The sequence below is a fragment of the Pogonomyrmex barbatus genome, unplaced genomic scaffold (assembly GCF_055798465.1).
Source record: "Pogonomyrmex barbatus isolate J1 unplaced genomic scaffold, ASM5579846v1 scaffold9, whole genome shotgun sequence".
NCBI classification, from domain to species: Eukaryota; Metazoa; Arthropoda; class Insecta; order Hymenoptera; family Formicidae; genus Pogonomyrmex; species Pogonomyrmex barbatus.
This window is the reverse complement of record NW_028297193.1, coordinates 2,200,277-2,219,473: the sequence shown is the minus strand read 5'-3', so window position 1 is coordinate 2,219,473 and position 19,197 is coordinate 2,200,277. Positions and strand designations below refer to the sequence as shown.

Below are 19,197 nucleotides of genomic sequence, written 5' to 3'. Positions count from 1 at the left end.
TATTCTCTCGCTCCATTAACCTAGACCTCAATTTTAGTCAGAAGGCGATGGAAGATCTATGTATTTACCTTCGCAAGTACAGATGAGAAATTGTCATACCCACGGAAGGTAACAAGCCTCATGGATGCGATGAACGTCAGATGACTAACTCGATACATTGGAAACGGCACGCGAGGCGCGGCATTTATCCCCGCGGTCCCGCGTCACGTCATTCGTTGTTGATCCGCGTCATCGGCGTGCATCGGCGCGCCACCGATCGCGCTGCGGAATTGTGTTCTCTCGGCGCGGGTCGTAGCTACGGCGGGACTCCTGTAGCTTTTTCTTTCTTTTCGTTTATTCGACAGGTAAAAACTTCTCGTTCTCGGCGAAGATGCGTGCGGTGATCCGTGAGTCTAGTCAACAGTAACCAATTTCCAGACCGAAGTTGCAGAAGAGAAAGAGAGAGGAGAAGGAAAAGGTGGTGGAAGATCAAACGCGAGTGACACAATCATCGTTTTTGATTGCGGTCTGCTGCAGCGGAATATCCGCACGAGGATCTCGTTCGAGGGTGGATAGAGACGTTTCCTAAGCGCTGGGCGATGGTACGATGACCGCTCTTGGGTGTCTTGTGTACGCATTCGCCGTAGCGGCGAGTTCGCTCGCGTACGCCTGTAAGTACCACAACGCGAATCGCTATGGTGGCACGAGCCGTAACTTCCTGGCACGACCCAGCCCATCTCGGGGATAACATGGCGCGCAACGGGTATTCGCGCGTCACGCGCGAGTACGAGACGTATGAATGCGTCTCGTCTGGGCGCGTCACACGCACGCCGGATTGTGTGATCCACTTCAGGCGTTATTTGTATCAACTTTAATTCAGGCTGATATTCTATTTTTAGCTTCTTCGCGCAATAACGTTTCCGAAAGTCAAAGAGCGAGACATGTTAAAATGTATATATGCAGATACACGACGTAAAAGATTGTAGATAGAAACCTGTTAGATTTCTGTCTGAGAGTACAGATTGCCTAGAATAGAATTTTATATTTTGTTACGCGAGTTACATTGTAGTACGTATTACATATGTATGATTATTGGTTATTTGATAATTCAAACTTCGAGCATCGAGACGTCTTTAATAATGTCTTTAAAAATATCTTTAAGAAGCCTGTTAAATGTCTTTAAGACGTCTTATGTCCAGATTTTGAGCTTTGTATTGTCTGGATATGGTTTCTCTCTGTAGTATGTTTTGTTTCTGGGTAGCCAGATATGTGTCGAGAACTGATTTCACAAAATTCTGCTACACAGTGCCAATAGAAATATAAAGAGACTCAGATATAATGAACAAGAATAAGGAATTAAGAATAGAAAATATTTTTCAATCAATGAAAAAATCCTTTGGTATTTTTTTATTCTAATTCTTTATATTTAATTTCTTGCTCTTTATTCCTTTTATTATGTTTATATTATAATAGAACCTGCTAACAGAATATGGATGGATTAATCATGGAAAATTGAAAAATTGAAAAAGCGATTAATCATTGGAAAATTGCCTATTCCTTATCGTTGCATTGAACTGTATTAAATTTTTCTCTCATTTTCACCAAACTTCGAATATTTATTTTATTTCAAGTACAATATATGTCTATAGTTCAGCTATAATCAACAGATTCTTCAAATAGGATCTGTCAGTTTGTAATATCATTTAAATTGATATAATCTGACAATAAATGTCAACAGAAACCGAGCATCTGTCGTTTTATAATCATTTAAATCAACTATATCATTTAAATGAGTAAAATATAAGATTGTAAGTATGTGTGTGACAGATTCTGCTTGATTCACTGCCAGATATCAGCAAGTTTCATTGATAGAAAATGTGAAATTATGACAATTTATCACAACATGATGCCAATCTGCCACAATCTGCCGTTCGGCTTGAACTGCCGTCAAATTGCTAGCATATTACTAATATTTCCTTTACTTGTTCTTTTTATAGAATATTCTAAAAAATATGAATACCTTTAATTGTTAATAAATTTAGTCCTTATTCTCTTTCAATTTCATAATTATTATATATAATTTTATTTTAATCCTATATTTAATTCTAAATTTAATAATTTTTATTAATTTGATATTTTAAACTTAATTAAATACTATAAATTAATTTTGCACTGTTATATTGCTCAATAAATCCAAAAGAGTTTTTGCAATAAACATCCGTATGTTACTCTACCAAGAAAATGTTTTATAATACTTTTATTTTTATATAAAAAAATATGATATTCAGACAAATACTTGAAACAAATTATAATTATTCTTTAGATGACGACGAGTGCAACATTCCTCTCTTGGACAGAGCTCAATTAACAGCAACATCTTCCTTGCCAGAAAGAGGACCGAACAATGCTAGGCTAAATGGTAAGGAAGAAACGCTTGAACACTCTACTTTTCATTTCTTCTTTTTATTTTTAATTTTTATTTCCTCTTTCTTATTTTTATTCCAAGCCTCTTTCATTTGTTAGGCATCATTATTGTACAATATATATACTTTATATAACCATATAATGTATATACCTATATGGTACTAGTAGTAATTTGTTGCTTGCTGTTTATTCTACATCTATGAAGTCGTTATGTATATTGTGCACTATATTTGCTTCTGTTTGCATTAATAATAGTTACAAATTCTGCTAATACTATGCGAAATTCCTAAAGAAAAAAAAGAAGTGATGGTAAGAGTCAAGAAATTTAATTAATACTATAACGGACACTGCCCGCTGCGACGGTCACGCTCAATTACAAGAATTAGGTGAGCCAATATATGCTCACTCCATGTATGACGCACCGTCCTCCAATCGTTCGTCTCGTCATTTTATACTCATCTCGTCATACAGTATTTTAAGTGGAAATACTTATAGCATAATAACAATCCCTTAAATTAGAGATGACACGAATGCAGCATAATAAATTTATATTTGCTTCAGGTGGATCCTAGCAAGTAGCCTGGAGAGTATCTCAAAAAAAAAAAAAAAAAAAAAAAAAAACCGAGAGCTTTCGAAAAGCGTTGCTTTTATAATCAGAGGCGTATGATCTAAGAAATATACCAACTGTGATCCCAGATTGGCCAAAGAGTGGAACGCGCGAGTTGTGATTAAGCGATTTAATTGGTTATGCTTAACGCTAATATCATTAGAATGTCGTCGTCCGTTCGTTGGGCATTTAATTGGAAAGAGTGGAACCCGAACGAGCGGGAATTTGGGCAGGCGGCTTCCTGTATACAGGTCGACGAGAAGGAAAGGCTAAAGAGATTTGTATTTCGCAAGGATGTCCGCGCTTCCCTTGTTGGTAGATTATTAATGAGAAAGTTCGTAAATGAATACACCGATCTTCCGTACGACAAAATCACTTTCGTCAGAGACGAGAATAACAGGCCTGTATTGAGACATTCCGTCGCCGTGAGTTTCAATGTTTCTCATCAAGGTTCATACACGGTATTAGCGGGCGAGACTAAGGACGTGAAAATGGGTGTAGACGTTATGTCGTTAGATTATAGCGAGCGCAAAAGCATTCCCGATTTCTTTCGTCTGATGAACAGACATTTTTCGACGGCCGAGTGGGAGGAGATCAAAGATTCGGGCAAATCGGAAGCGGAGCAGATGTTCATGTTTTATAGGCATTGGGCGTTAAAAGAGAGCTACGTTAAAGCGCTGAGTGTGGGGGTTTTTGCTAATCTAGGAAGTATAGATTTTCAAACGAAATCGGGATTAAGTGAGAGTTCGATCACAACCGATACGGTCTTGCATGTCAACGGGATCAAGCAACAAAATTGGTTATTCGAAGAGACTTTGCTCGATTCGCGACACTGCGTTGCCGTAGCGTTGCAAGAAAACAGCTCATCACGATTACACAATATCCCATTCGAGATAATGAATTATGATAAGCTTATGGCGCACGCGGTTCCATTATTTCCAATAGATTCGCAATACACGATTCAATATTTCGCTAAATATGAACAGCCATAGTTCTATTAATTATTTATAAGATAATATCGCCACGCGTGAAAGTAATGTTTTTTAATGTTTTTTATGTCAGTAAGGGAATGGATATTATATATTGTATATTATATAGTTTAACTACAAAATAATAAAATACTAAATAATACTTTGCAATTTTTTTAATTACCTTACAGACTGAATAATTTCCCATGCGTAAAATATTACAATACAAACAAATTGCAAAGAAAGAGATTTTACTATTTTCCAACTTTTGTATAGATTTTTATAGACACAAAAGAAATATAATTAAGATTTTTTTTATAATTGACGAATGTTACTTTGGAACATGAATCCACATTTTCCTTGTGATTATCATAATGTCTGAAAAGTTTTAAAAAATATTTCTGTTTCTTATTGCAATCTAAAAGGTATGAGTTTGCGATGCACATGTTTGATATTATCATATAAATTAGCCTCTGGGTATAAAAGCAAGGCGTTGTCAGGATTTCTGATTATGTGGCTGTGTTTCTATTCCATTATTCGTAAGCACCTTCCTAAGTTTACTTTGAGTTGCATGCATGCATAAATGTTGTGGTGTAGGCGCAAACGCATGGACGGCTAGCAGTTCTGATTTCGGTCAGTATTTAATAATCGACTTGGGCCAAGTGATGAACATCACAGCTGTGGCGACTCAGGGACGAGTATTGCAGAACGAATATGTTATGGAATATCGTATTAGCTATGGTACCAATGGTCTCGATTACGTGGATTATAAGGAAGAAGAAGGCTACGCAAAGGTAAGCTCCTTCTCTCTTTCCCTCTATCACCGCTTGATTTACTAATCTTTTAATCTACTAATTTCGCTCTTAACAACAGCGACGCTCTGTGTTATTAAATAAAAAATGTAAACTGATAACATAAGGCTTGCTTGTGCATGCTTGTTGTAAACTGTAATGATCCGTGTAAATATGTATAATATGTAAAATATGTAAAATAGTTGTATAAAAATCTATTTTACTAAATTTTATATCATGATGCTTATGATCAGGTTTATTATCGGTAAGTATCACGATGTGCTTTACATAAACTTACAACTATACTTTGCACCAATTATTTTTTTCTTTTCTTCATATCACTTGAACACTTACTTTATTAATTTTTTTTTTTTTTTTTTTTTTTTTTTTATCACAACATACGCATTTGGGATGCAAGACAAGATATAATTAAAGAGAAATATTCACATACGATAGTTGAATGTAAAAATAATTTGGAAATGCAGATTCATAGCTAAAACGGAATTGTGAATTATCAGTCATCACGAAATAAACCACATTCTTGATCCTTCTACGGTTTTCCTACGTTCATTCATTTTGCTTGCTTCGCTTCTACTTTTCTCCTCTTACACATGGACATGGAGCTGGGCTTTACAGGAGATTCCGCGTGGTCATCAGACTCTAGCAATTACGAGCAACATCTTACTATGGAGCTGGGGGACAGATATGAGATACGCAGCATTGCTACGCGAGGGCGGGCACATACTAATGAATACGTGACAGAATATATTATCCAATATTCTGACGATGGTCAAGCTTGGGCCAGTTATGAAAGCCAGGATGGTGTAGATGAGGTATAAAATATCAAGGATAGAGTCTACAATTTCTCCACTCTTACATATATACAGGATTCTTTCACAGAGACACAAACACACAGACACAAGACGTACACATAAAATACGTATACAAAATGTAGAAATCTTTAAAATATTATATTTTGTTGTTGTTATTGAATCATAAAGTTTTTTTTGTTTAGATTTGTAAACTTTCCTGAAAAAGTATATTATGATTTATAAACGAATGTGTATAAACTTTAATAATTTTCTTTTCATTCCTCTATTTTCGTAATAGTGATTCGGAATGATGATAACTACTGATCACTGATAATAAGCGTCTCATAAACTGTTCTTTCGTAGAAATATTTCGTAGGAATTCTATTAACGAAATGCGTAAAAAAAACTTCTTATATATTTTGAAAGATACTGTTTGGAATCTTCTGTTTTAATAATCGCTCTTGGAGTTTGAAAATCTAAATTCATGAATTATTTTGGTGTCAGTATGATAATAATTTCTGGAGGAACAATGTAAAACTTATATATTACCAAATGTTATTTTTTTAATTCTATTCTATTTGTTAAATAATTCTTATTGTTAAACATATCTTTTCTGTTAACTACATCGTTCCAATAATTGACCAGAACAACAGAAGAGCAAGTTTAGAATATGATAGATTTAATGATAAATGTATTAATGGATGATTTTACTGCTCTGCTATCATTTGATATTAAATACAAATTATCTATTTATCTAATCTAAAAAGAAATCGTACATTTACAGAGTTTATCATACACGCGTTCAAAAATTAGAATAAAAATAGAATATTTTGCTTCTCTAAAATTTTATCACGATGGCATCATGTATAGCTCCGAGGATTATCGTATGCTCTTGGCGTGTCTTTTTGTCACTAACAGTTTGTCACTAATAAACATATTTATGCAATTAATGGTGATTGGGTAGCATTAATTACGTTAATGAAAAATTCGTGATACAAGTGAATGATTAATTATTTTGCCTGATCAACAAAGGCGCGGCAACTAAATGTAACATCTTGTAACTAAAAATTGTAACTAAAAAATTAAATTCTCTATTGTCCTTTTAATATAACAAGATTTTTAAGCTGGTCTGACAAGCGGATTCTGATTCTAATAATAATAATGTAGATCTAAGAGATTAACCGTGTCACGCAAACAATTTTTTTTATTTCTGATAACTATTCTCGCGAGTATTTTCTTTTGACTTACAGCATGCACGCAATTTAATCAAAATTCTGCACGGTTGTTGCGACGTTAATTATTGACACTAAGATAGTAAACAGAGAAATATCGATTTAATAACAGCAACGCCGCAAACATTCTCATTCTTCCTTTCTTCCTGCAGATGTTTAAAGGAAATGTAGACGGAGACAGGATAAAGCTTAACAGATTTGAGGTACCGATAATCGCGCAGTGGATCAGAATAAATCCAACGCGATGGCGAGACAGGATATCCCTGAGGATTGAGCTTTTTGGATGCGACTATGGTATAAAATAATAATTATATCTGATTGTCTTCCAAAAGATAGTCAATTTGTAAATCTATGACAACCTATGACAATCATTGTTTTATATATTTCAGTGTCCAACGTCGTTTCTTTCAACGGATCCTCTCTCGTACGGCTGGATTTACTCAGAGAGCCCATCGAGACCGACAGACACTTTATACGTTTCCGATTTAAGACAAACAACGCCGATGGTGTAATAATGTATTCCCGCGGCACCCAGGGCGATTACATAGCCTTGCAATTGCGTGACAACAGGATGTTACTTAATATCGATCTGGGATCCGGTGTTATGACAAGTCTATCCGTCGGCAGTCTTTTGGACGACAATATGTGGCATGATGTTTTAATCTCACGCAATCGGAAAAATATCTCGTTCTCTGTGGACAGAGTACTGATTAAGGGCAGAATAAAAGGACAGTTTCATCGGCTAGATTTAAATCGAGAGGTAATTTTTTTTTTTTTTCTTAAGCAAACGTAAGGTGTTTTGACGATCGTTCATGCGAGCGCATTCGATTTAACTCGAACAAATGTTCTCTTTAGCTCTACATCGGCGGTGTACCCAACAAGCAGGACGGTTTGGTGGTGAACCAAAATTTCACCGGCTGTATAGAGAATTTTTATCTAAACGCGACGAATATAATTCACGAGCTGAAGGAGACGGAAATCACGGGCGAGAACTTGCGATATTATAGGGTCAATACACTCTTCACTTGCCCGGAACCTCCAGTGATACCAGTCACGTTCCTAACTCCTGGATCTTACGCCAGATTGAAAGGATACGAGGGTGTACCATCCCTGAACGTCTCTCTCGCATTCCGAACTTACGAAGAGCGTGGAATAATCCTTTATCATGATTTCACGACCCGAGGCTTCGTCAAGGTGCGCAATCTTTGTCTTAAATCTTTAGCATAATTCTGTTACATTGCAATTAAATTTTAAATCTATTTTTAATATACAGCTGTACCTGGAAGAAGGTAAACTGAAGGTCGATGTACAGACGAAGGATTATCCATTCGCGACATTGGATAACTTCTATGAAAAATTCAACGACGGAAAGTGGCATCAAATAATCCTGACGATCGCCAAAAATTCGCTCGTCCTAAACGTCGATGGACGACCGATGAAAACGGAACGTCTCCTGGATATGATAACTGGATCGTATTATTTTATCGGTGGCATGATCGGAATGGGGAGTAATCACGGTTTCATCGGCTGTATGAGGATGATAAGCATCGATGGAAATTATAAATTGCCGACCGACTGGAAGGAAGAGGAATATTGCTGTAAGAATGAAGTCGTCTTCGACACTTGTCAAATGGTGGATCGCTGTAATCCGAATCCTTGCAAGCACTCCGGTGTTTGTCATCAAAATTCTGACGAGTTCTTTTGCGATTGTGCTAACACTGGGTACGCCGGTGCCGTCTGTCACACCTGTAAGTATTCAGCATGCGTTAGCGAAATATATGATATTTTTGCTAAAGACGATAATTTTATACAGCATTAAATCCCTTGTCGTGTGAGGCGTATAAGAACATGAATCCCGTAAATCAGCGTGCGGAAATTAAAATCGATGTCGATGGGAGCGGACCTTTAAATCCCTTCCCTGTCACTTGCGAGTTCTTTGCTGACGGCAGAGTAATAACAGTTCTACGACACAGTAATGAACATTCGACCCCTGTCGATGGATTCGAGGAGCCTGGGAGCTTTATACAAGACGTTAATTACGACGCTGACCTCGATCAGATAGAAGCTTTGTTGAATCGATCTATAAGCTGTAGGCAAAGGATAAATTATTCATGCAAGCATTCCAGGTTATTTAACTCCCCAGGTAATTACGTTTTATCTCGTGTCGTGTACCTTTTGATATTTTTGATTAACTTTTGGAATTATTCTAGTCGCCCAAGGCGATTACTTTAGACCGAACTCGTGGTGGGTGAGCCGGAATAATCAGAAGATGGATTATTGGGGTGGTGCATTGCCTGGATCGCGAAAATGCGAATGCGGTATACTCGGAAATTGCGCGGACCCTACCAAGTGGTGCAATTGCGACGCTAATCTAGAAGGATGGTTAGAGGATGGTGGCGATATCACGGAAAAGGAATATCTTCCTGTCAAACAGCTACGTTTTGGTGACACGGGTACACCACTGGACGAAAAGGAGGGTCGTTATATGTTAGGCCCACTCTTTTGCGAGGGCGATGGTTCGTTCAATTATTTTGTTCATTTCAATAAACTGATAGTTGAAATTCGTTGTTAGATTAATTTTTGATTGTATCTTGTTATAGATTTGTTCAAGAACGTAGTCACATTCCGCATAGTGGATGCTACCATCAACTTGCCGACGTTTGATATCGGTCATAGCGGCGACATTTATTTCGAATTTAAAACTACCATCGAAGACGCTGTGATAATTCATAGCAGAGGCCCCACTGACTACATCAAAGTTTCCATAAATAGCGGAAACCAGATACACTTCCAGTACGTCGCTGGTGGAGGACCGCTTACCGTGAGTGTGCAAACGTCTTATAATTTGGCCGACAATCGGTGGCATTCCGTATCGGTGGAAAGGAATCGCAAGGAAGCTCGAATCGTTCTCGACGGAGCGCTAAAGAACGAAGTGCGCGAACCTCCGGGACCGGTACGAGCACTCCATCTTACGTCAGACCTTGTGATAGGCGCCACGACCGATTACAGAGACGGTTTCGTCGGTTGTATAAGAGCGTTACTTCTCAATGGTCAATTGCAAGATCTGAAAAGTTACGCTCGGCGCGGGTTATACGGCGTTACAGAGGACTGTGTCGGCAGATGTGAGAGTAGTCCTTGCCTTAATAATGGCACATGTCACGAAAGATATGACGGATATTGGTGCGATTGCCGATGGACCGCGTTTAAGGGACCAATTTGTGCGGACGGTAAGTGGAAAAAAATCACTTTAAATGCGAAATGAAATTGAAGAAATTGCCATTAACTTCTATTATTATTATTTACAGAGATTGGCGTGAATATGCGACCTAGTTCGATGATAAAATATGACTTTATGGGCAGTTGGCGGTCCACCATCGCTGAGAAAATTCGCGTTGGCTTTACGACGACCAACCCGAAAGGCTTCTTGTTAGGCCTGTTCTCCAATATCTCTGGAGAGTATATGACTATAATGGTTTCAAACAGCGGACATCTAAGAATAGTTTTTGATTTCGGTTTCGAACGGCAAGAGGTCATATTCCCATACAAGCACTTCGGTTTGGGGCAATATCACGACATCAGAATCGGTAGGAAAAATTCGGGATCTACTCTGGTGATGCAAATCGACAATTATGAGCCGCGGGAGTTCAATTTTAATATAAAGAACTCAGCGGACGCGCAATTCAACAACATCCAGTACATGTACATCGGCAGGAACGAGTCTATGACGGAGGGATTCGCGGGTTGCATATCGAGGGTCGAATTTGATGACATATATCCGTTGAAGCTACTCTTCCAGGAAAACGGACCTATCAACGTGCGCTCGATTGGTACTCCTTTGACTGAGGATTTCTGCGGAGTCGAGCCGATCACACATCCACCGGATATCGTGGAGACGCGACCACCGCCAGAAGTAGACGAGGAAAAAGTGAGAGCGGCGTACAACGAGACTGACACGGCCATTTTAGGGAGTGTACTAGCAGTCATTCTGATTGCACTTGTAATCATGGCGATTCTTATAGGTAGATATATGTCTAGGCATAAGGGCGAATATTTGACGCAAGAGGATAAAGGTGCTGAGATCGCTCTGGATCCGGACTCAGCGGTTGTAAACTCAGCCACCGGTCATCAAGTCCAGAAAAAGAAAGAATGGTTCATTTAAAAATTGAAATGCATCATATTAAATATGTATGCACTGAAGAGAAGTAACGAGTACACATTAACTTAATCTAAAATACTTCATAGGTATCTTTGAAGAGTAACATCTCTTTTGCTCCATTAAACTATTTTTATCTATGTTATAATTTTATATTACAGAGAAAGAATCCGAAAAAAATTGGTCAAAGCTCAACTTTTGCTCAAATTTTTGAATTTCATTACGAGATATACATAGTTTCATTAAAATTTGAATTTTTAATTGTAAGTTTAATTGTTACTTCTATTTAGAATATAAATTAAAGATCTTTTTATAAATAATATCTCCTTCTTCAAAGGATGTGACAGTATTACAAAACGGCCTAAAAACACTTTGTAGATATTTTAAAATACCTTAAAATAAACTACTACTACTAGTACTTTTGTTGCTATTCTTAATAGTTTTCGAATAAACAGTATGTAACACATAAGATGTGCTACATAAAGATGTGCTACATTTAGCGGCTAAGAAAGTCAGAAATCACAATTAAATTTTATAATTAAATTAAATTTGAATTTCGATCAATTTTTTCGGATCTATTTCACTGCATGACATTCATTGGGAATTGTCATTCCATGTTTTTTCTTAACGTATTTCTCTCGCTTCATAATTCTTCGCATAATATAACTGCCGATACGTCACACACAAACTCTTTGAGATGCGATTATGACAGCAAGTGATTTTTATTTTTATATTTCGCCTGCATTTATTATGCGACTAAGGAAAAGAATTGATTGTTATATAATCATCTTTTTTAATTGAAGTATTTATTACACTTTAATTTAAATATGTATTTTTATGGTGGAGCATAAAAGAGTTTTTTATGTAACATAAATAGATTTTCCATGTACAAAGCTATCTTTACTACAGATAAAACTTATATATTTTGTTCTTTCTTTTTTTTATAATTATTCACAGTATTAGTCGAAATGTCTACCGTCCAAAGTGCGTTTAATACTTTTTTTTAGATTTATTTTATTTTCATTTGTTTATGTGATTATATTTTACAGATTATATTTTACTTTTTTTACTTATAGATCTGCAACTCACTGTAGTAATTTAATATTAATATAGCACTAAGGATTGTAATTGTAATAATAATAACAGAAATGATAATAAGATAATATAATAACGATAATGTAATAAGAATGATAATTGTATACTAAGCATGTAATACAAAATGATATTGTACATAAGTCATTTTTATACGAATAGCACGATCGTTATTTCTTGCTATTAAATTGGTATGTAGTACAACGATCGAATGTTGAACAGACACGAAAACAAAAAATATGCATTTTTCACCTTTCTGTACGAACAAACTATTAATACAAATAGTAATACTCAAGTTTGGAAAAAAAAATGATCCGATACAATTATCTGAAAGAACAATGTCTTCTTTTATATAAAAGACGAATTCAATGAAAATAAATCATCTATATGTTCTATTTTTGCGTTTTTCATCGAGATTCTTTCAAATATCGGCATTTAAAATTCAAAAAAAATCTATTGCATTCCTCCAAAACTTAACGATTTAGATTCTAAATCATAAATGATTAAATCATAGATTCAATCATAAAATGTTCAATTACTTACCGATATTATTTATATGAAACATCTACTTACGGTTCGCCTGGCAGATTTGTCGGGTGACTGCATCCAAGTATGCCAAGATTTCTGCAAATCGCACTTGTTAGAGAAACTCGTGTCGTTACTCCTTTTGATCTTTTTAAATCAAACTGCGGAAGCACAGCGCGAAAGAAATTGATTAATGCTGAGCAAATGAACTTTTAGGCACGTAAGCTGTATTTACACGTGTACTCGTCAAAAACAACTGGTCGAAATGTTTAAACATTAAAATACAATAACTTTCATAAAAGAATTCGCTACCTCCAGAGCAGTGTTGACTTCTCCTCGCGTGCGCGACGCGTGTCCCCTCTCGATATATCTACATTTTTGTCTATCCTACATTTAGAAGGTAAAGTCGCTAGAACAGTCTATAAATATACATATAAATGTCTCTTGTCCTTAATGAGTAAAGAATTTCAGTGCGTATTTATAATAAAAGTGTCTTTTTGATATCACTCGTCTTTTTTTTTTTTTCAGATTGCTCTCCATTTTCCACGGCTGTATAAATGCCACGTTCCATTTTTTCGCGTATGCGCCAGTCTCGTAACTTGTGTGTAATTAAACTTATTTTTCGTGAGCCACGATTATTTAACTTGGAAACGCGAAATGCGACTCGATTACAATTGATAAATGTCAAATCAATTGTAATTTTCTTTATTTTCTATCGAGAAGCCTCGCTACTTCCCCGATCGTTAGTTGAAATTTAACAACGAAATTAAATAATGAGCTTGCAACTACGAATTCTTTGGGACAGACCGATCGTACATAGCATGTTCCAGGTAACAAATTCAATGTTTAATTGACTAAACAGAGACGTCAGCGTGAATTAATAGAGATAGCGATTTCTCTTAAGTATGCTATTTTTTAAACACGCTTCATACGATAAATTTTACCAGCATTTTTTTCTCTCACTAAATCAAATAAACGTAACAACGTGTCTGAAAGACAGAGAAGAAAAATTGCCACTTATGAAAATCGTCGCGCAACAAGAAATATTATGATACAAAATATTTCAAGTACTGTACTCGGAATGAATCACTGCGGTAATCATATTTGATTAGTAATATTTAACGCAATGCGAAGACAGTTTGTCGAAAGTTGCTTCCTCGGTTAGACTTTAAGATATCTGTTCCTTTATAAGTTTATCTTTCTTTCCAAAACGATTAAATGACAGATAATTGAAACATGCATCTTTTAACCCGCTTCTTATCAACTCATGAGAAATCATTCAATATTAGAACAAAAGCTGACTCAGCGAGAAATAATGTAATTTGAATTCAATTTAAACTTTGAATTTCTTCTGTTAATTCTAATGATTTCTCAAAATTATCGAAAAATATTTCAATATCATCTTATTATTTATTCAATTATTTTGATGAAAGATGAAATTACGTATAAATACAGATATCCTAAAATGCAATTCGAAAAACGGAATATTATAATTATAATACATACATACATATATACAGAATGATTCTTAATTATACAATACTTCGATGTGAATCTAGAATCTAAACGAGAACAAATATGAACGTATCATTTAAGTTTTTCTGAGTTATAATAAATTGCAGAAAATATTTTAAAATATCAGACCGTACTTATGTTAACTTGTTATAAATGCAAAACGTAAACAATCCGTGTAACATATTTTTGTTCTATAGTTTAGATTAAAGATTTTCCTAAAGCATTGACATTATTAAGAATCGTCTTGTATATCACACATATATAATAAATCGCGAATCCTTAGATATATTACGATCTCTTTGAGCATCGCGTCAAATCACTTGGAACACGCACGGTGAACACGCATGAGTTTTTCAATTGGCTCCATATTTACGCAGATACCTCCGAAAAATCAACATATATATAATAATTTATTCATTATATTACAATAAATCGTTCTACATAATGAAGAAGAGAGCGATTGTTACAGCGCGGTCAGCGCCGAATTTCGATGACTCGACAGGAAGGGGCGGTGAGGATGAGGCCTGCCCGCCGATTCCGACGACAACGAGGGTCACTCGCCAACGATCGCCCAAGATAGCGGCGAGATAGCGTATCACTGATATGCACGAGGGAGAGGGCTTTGGGTTTAATTACAGTCGCTTAAGTACACGTGTTCCGCGTACACGGGCGGGTGAAGCCGCTACGGGTGGGACCACTAGGAGGCCGAGGTGTACCAGCCGTTCGTCGTCGACTTGTTGCTCGGGTGGTAGATGTGAAAGCCGGCGCTACTGGCCGGATGATGGTAGAACTGCGGTTGTTCCGTCAGACCCGCCGAGGCGTACGCCGCTGCAGCGTCTAAGGCACTCGGATGAACAGTGGCCGAGTACACCTGGGGTTTCAAGGGTAACGGCTGGGCCGGTTCGTACTGGTGACGGAGAACGGGGTCCGCGTACGAGCCTTCGTAACTGCTTATCACATTCACAGGATGCAGCTGCTGCTGCTGCTGCTGCTGCTGCTGTTGCTGCTGCTGCTGTTGCTGTTGTTGCTGTTGCTGTTGCTGCTGCTGTTTGTCTCGTGGCGAGACCGACGACGGCGGTGTCATCGCCGAGTGATAGTCCACCGAATAGCCAGCCGCGGTGGCGGACGTGTACGACGAGACCAGACTGGTGAAAGCGTCGGCACAGCTGGTGCCGTTCGATCCCTTTTGATTGTGAGCGGCGAGAACGAATTGATGCTCGCCGTATGTGCTGGATCCCTCCGAGCCCGGTGGCGTTGGGAGAGGTCCGTTAGGAGCAGTTTCGCCCGGGTAATAGATGCCGGCCGACGTGGGAGCGCGCGTACCGCCGCTCGACGTGATCCCGTGCACGTTTGCGCGTATCACGCTCTCTCGATTGGCGGCGTAGAGCTGTCTGAGAAGCGCGGAGGCGGGTAACGGGGCGGTGGCGGACTGTTGCGGACTCAAGTGGCCCAGGTGATGGTGCGCCCCGATCCACTGTATCGTGCTCCGTTGCTGTTGCTGCTTCAGCAACGCGTCCGTGCTGAAGTCCGTCGGTTGGTGAAGCGCCGCTGGTGAGTTGGACTTGTTCAGCGAGCTTCCCGGCAGGTGCTTCGACATAGCCTGCTCGAGATCCTTCACCGAGGTCCCCGTGCTCTCGGCGCTGTCCATCCTGCCGCCCTCGGCGCGGCGCGACTTCGGACTGGTCGCACAGAGCGCCTGCTCGGTGGCTGAGATCGAGTGCGTGGACGTCGCACCAGGACTAAGCGCGCGAGTTCTCTCACTGTTCGACTCCTTCACCGTGGCCTCCTCCTCGTCCTCCTCGTCCTCGTTGGAGCTGCTGTCGTCGTCGTGGATCTTCCGCTTGTGCCCTCGTAATCTCACTACGAGCGTGCCGAGATTCCCGACCGCCGTCTGCGACTCTTGCTGCAATTGGGCTATATTGTCGTGATGCCGGCTACCTCGTTTCTCGCTCTCCGACGCGTGGCTCTCCTCCTGCTCCTCAGGCGGCGACCGGTGCGACTGTTCCTGATGCTGATTCGCGGGGCCGCCCCGACTACGACCCTCTAAAATCAAAAGTTGCAACGAATATTGCCTCAAGACGGAGGAAGACGAGAGCCTGCCGGGATCGGTAGCCCGGAGAAAACGGTACATCTCGCTAAATCAAAGAACGTTTTGTACCTCCTCGGTCGGCGTCCGGTGATCCGTTCTCCGGATCATTTCCAGCCGTGTCTTCCCTCTTGACGCCGGTCACCCCGTCCTCCAACTGACAGCAGTCCATAATCAAGTTCTCGTATTCCCGGCCACTATAAAGAAAAGAAAAAAGATAAACAAACGCGATAAGATTTAACGAAAAAAGCAAGTCGCTCATTCTCGTTTACTCGACGACTCACCTTATGACGTAATTGACGCAAATGATATTTTGCTCCTCGGCATTTTTCGAATTGCACACGACGGTAGCGCACGTCTGCAGCCACGTGTACCCGCCACTCTTGTTCATCAGCCGGTAATAATGTGTCAGCACTTGTCCTTTATGGATCACTGAAATCAAAATGAGCAGCTGAACGTTTTTCGAGGCTCTCAATTTCACCCGATTCAAAAATATCGCTCGCCAAAACATCAGCTCTAATCTCCTATTAAATCTCCTATTTTTTTCAAGCGCCTCGCGCTTTCTCGGAGGTATTATTTACAATTAGCGTCGAAGCTACCGTTTGTACGATGATGTGAAAAGAAGATAGGCATTCCTTATACATCGGGAATGCGAATCTTGATCAATCGTTTGTTTCCCGGGCTGAGTACGTTCGATTCCATCTCTGTATAATGCTCTCAGAAATCGCGTCTGTACACAGAAAGAAAAAGTAATATCGGGCCAACACTATTAAGCATAACAAAAGAAAATAATCTTGATAGTTCAATGATTAAACAAATAAATATATGTATTCAATTAACAAGATTATTTTCAATTATACCTCATGCTATGGACTCGACGTCTTTTTTTCTCGGTGTAGTTTGTCCCGTAAGAGATAATTTGTTAAAAGAGTTCTTTCTCGTTCAACTAATTGAGACCATCGACAATTTTCCGTATAATTATCTTTGACTATGTGCTCATTGTGTGTGTGTGTGTGTGTGTGTGTGTGTGTGTGTGTGTGTGTGTGTGTGTGTGTGTGTGTGTGTGTGTGTGTGTGTGTGTGTGTGTGTGTGTGTGTGTGTGTGTGTGTGTGTGTGTGTGTGTGTGTGTGTCGAAGAATAGCTACTCGCTGTCCGAGGGATCGAAGACACGTTAAAATGCATCGTGAGTAAAGTTTTACATTTAACATAAAATTAAATATTCTCACGTGTACATTAATACATTAATTCAGAAACTCTGCGCGTTATTCGAAAACCAACGCCCAAATTAATGAAAGAGCGATTTACAAGGGAATGGCGCGAGTTTATGGTTGCGATTGCGAACACAAGCTGCGCGATCGAGTAATCATCCCCAACGCCTACGTGACTAACAGTCTCATTTGTAACGTTCAAATACAAACAGATACGTACTTACTAAATCTGCAAGCGGTCGCGCGCAGTCGAAAAGACCAACGTATTAATACTTTCGTGCTTTTCTCTCTTCCCGGACAGCTTTGACACCCATCGCGCTCTTTCACCAAAGTATTTTCCTAGAACAGTAGGAGCAAGAAATTCTGCGTGGCAGATCTATCGGCTTTGTTGTTTGTTGGGAACGTATGTATATGAATAAACATGACGGCTCTATTTTTTTTCACGAATTGTCTCCCGAGTATAAACAGCAGCGAAAAAAAAAAAAAAAAGAGACAGAAGCAAATTTACTATTTTACATTTTGCGCTGTGACAAAAAGAGGTACTCTGTCCCCTCTGTTGCACGCCATTAAAATATTATTAATTTAATCCTTATCTGTCGATTTTATTTAGCAGCCCGACACTGCTCACGTTAGTCAAAGAAATCCCTCGAGATTAATTTTTGCTTAAAACATAAATTTTAATTTTTCGGAATTTACGCTCTCTCGATTGCAAATTTAGTTTTTGCAAATTTTGCAAAAACTTCCTTCCTCACAATTACTTCTTTTCACTCTCGATGCTTCTTATTTATCTTGTAAGCCCCGTTTATTTTTCATCTTTCGGCATTTTGGACTACACGAGATACCGCTGCAGAGAAGCACATCGTCGGTCTTAGATGGGAAAAGTTACCTCCCGCGATCGCATCCGTCACAATGACGTAATACTCGCAAAGGTTCGCGTGATTTGAAGACAAATTATAAGAATCCGAGATTTGCGCGTGTACATTCCTTCGAACATTACACAGAAATTGGGGAGCGCGAAGCGAGGACATCCTCTCGCGAGTGTGTGAGACTTTGCGCGCGATCGTGCAAACGGTACTCCCTCGACTTGGCTACGTAATCGAACGTGGCGAACGTAATTCATGACCAGTCATACTCACGATCTATGTGGGACTTCCGGAGGCGGTTCGCGTCCTCGCCGTGACACAGCGTGTAGAGATTCTTCCCCGTCAATTCGTCGGCGGTGTAGTCCAGCAGCTCGGAAACTCTGGCGAACACGAATTACGACGCTTTCGTTTATAAACTCGTTCTTTTTAATAGAAAAAGAAAACGCGATACGCGAGGAAATGCAGAATTTAATTTATGCAGGATTGTATATTCATGTGGATATCCTGATATAAATTATATTTAAACATTTACACTTTTAATAATTTATGTACGTTATAAAAGCGCGAAAAGAGATATCCAATGCCCGTGTTGATTTAGATCCGATGATACTCACTTTGGTTCGCAATGCGCTATCCGAAAGTCAAAATTGATCCGTGTGACAAACATGTCGGTCTCGAGACGAATTTCGTGCACGCTGGGCGGTGGAAGTGCGATGGCCAGTCCGACCATGCCCATCAAAGGTGGTGCGGACTTTCTCGTGTGGCTGAATATAAACTGCGGCCTCAAACGACACAGTAATAGCACGACCTGCGTACATGCGCAGAAAAAAGTTATAATATTCTAAATAGCAACATATTACTTTTTGTTATTAATATATAATAATGTTTTATAAAGAATATAAAATTATCTCAAGTAATATTAATTATTAGGAAAAATTATTT

The 19,197-nt window shown here is 38.7% G+C and overlaps 3 protein-coding genes across 11 annotated transcripts in view; 2 read left to right on the top strand and 1 right to left on the bottom strand.

Moving 5' to 3' along the window:
* Positions 1-202: 202 nt before the first annotated feature.
* Positions 203-12,453, top strand: Nrx-IV (neurexin-4). 5 transcript variants are annotated; one of them, XM_089084722.1, is made up of 12 exons: positions 203-344; positions 418-650; positions 2,303-2,398; positions 5,406-5,602; positions 6,966-7,107; positions 7,203-7,573; positions 7,669-8,007; positions 8,087-8,561; positions 8,627-8,956; positions 9,024-9,329; positions 9,414-10,040; positions 10,119-12,453. In XM_089084722.1, exons 2-12 carry the CDS (start codon positions 587-589, stop codon positions 10,970-10,972), a joined length of 3,801 nt encoding a protein of 1,266 aa, XP_088940848.1. In that variant the 5' UTR covers positions 203-344; positions 418-586; the 3' UTR covers positions 10,973-12,453. The 5 variants fall into 5 exon arrangements, with proteins under 5 accessions (XP_088940848.1, XP_011639650.2, XP_011639651.2 ...); XM_011641348.3 differs by having other exon boundaries at positions 210-344; positions 431-650; XM_011641349.3 differs by lacking the exon at positions 5,406-5,602 and adding an exon at positions 4,576-4,772 and having other exon boundaries at positions 268-650.
* On the top strand, positions 607-4,141 carry LOC105428827 (L-aminoadipate-semialdehyde dehydrogenase-phosphopantetheinyl transferase). The gene is made up of 3 exons (XM_025218700.2): positions 607-650; positions 2,303-2,398; positions 2,965-4,141. The coding sequence occupies exon 3, from the start codon at positions 3,151-3,153 to the stop codon at positions 4,000-4,002; it is 852 nt and encodes a 283-aa protein (XP_025074485.2). The 5' UTR covers positions 607-650; positions 2,303-2,398; positions 2,965-3,150; the 3' UTR covers positions 4,003-4,141.
* A 335-nt stretch (positions 12,454-12,788) lies between the features above and the next one.
* LOC105428826 (protein trachealess) overlaps positions 12,789-19,197 on the bottom strand; it is an 81,355-nt gene continuing 74,946 nt past the window's right edge. For all 5 annotated transcript variants that reach the window (XM_089084736.1, XM_011641345.2, XM_089084739.1 and 2 more), the window contains 5 exons: positions 18,870-19,063; positions 18,529-18,635; positions 16,469-16,616; positions 16,257-16,381; positions 12,789-16,141 (listed from right to left, as the gene is read on the bottom strand). In XM_089084736.1, the coding sequence (XP_088940862.1) occupies positions 14,796-16,141; positions 16,257-16,381; positions 16,469-16,616; positions 18,529-18,635; positions 18,870-19,063 (1,920 nt within the window). In that variant the 3' untranslated portion in view covers positions 12,789-14,795. The remainder of the gene's footprint in view (positions 16,142-16,256; positions 16,382-16,468; positions 16,617-18,528; positions 18,636-18,869; positions 19,064-19,197) is intronic.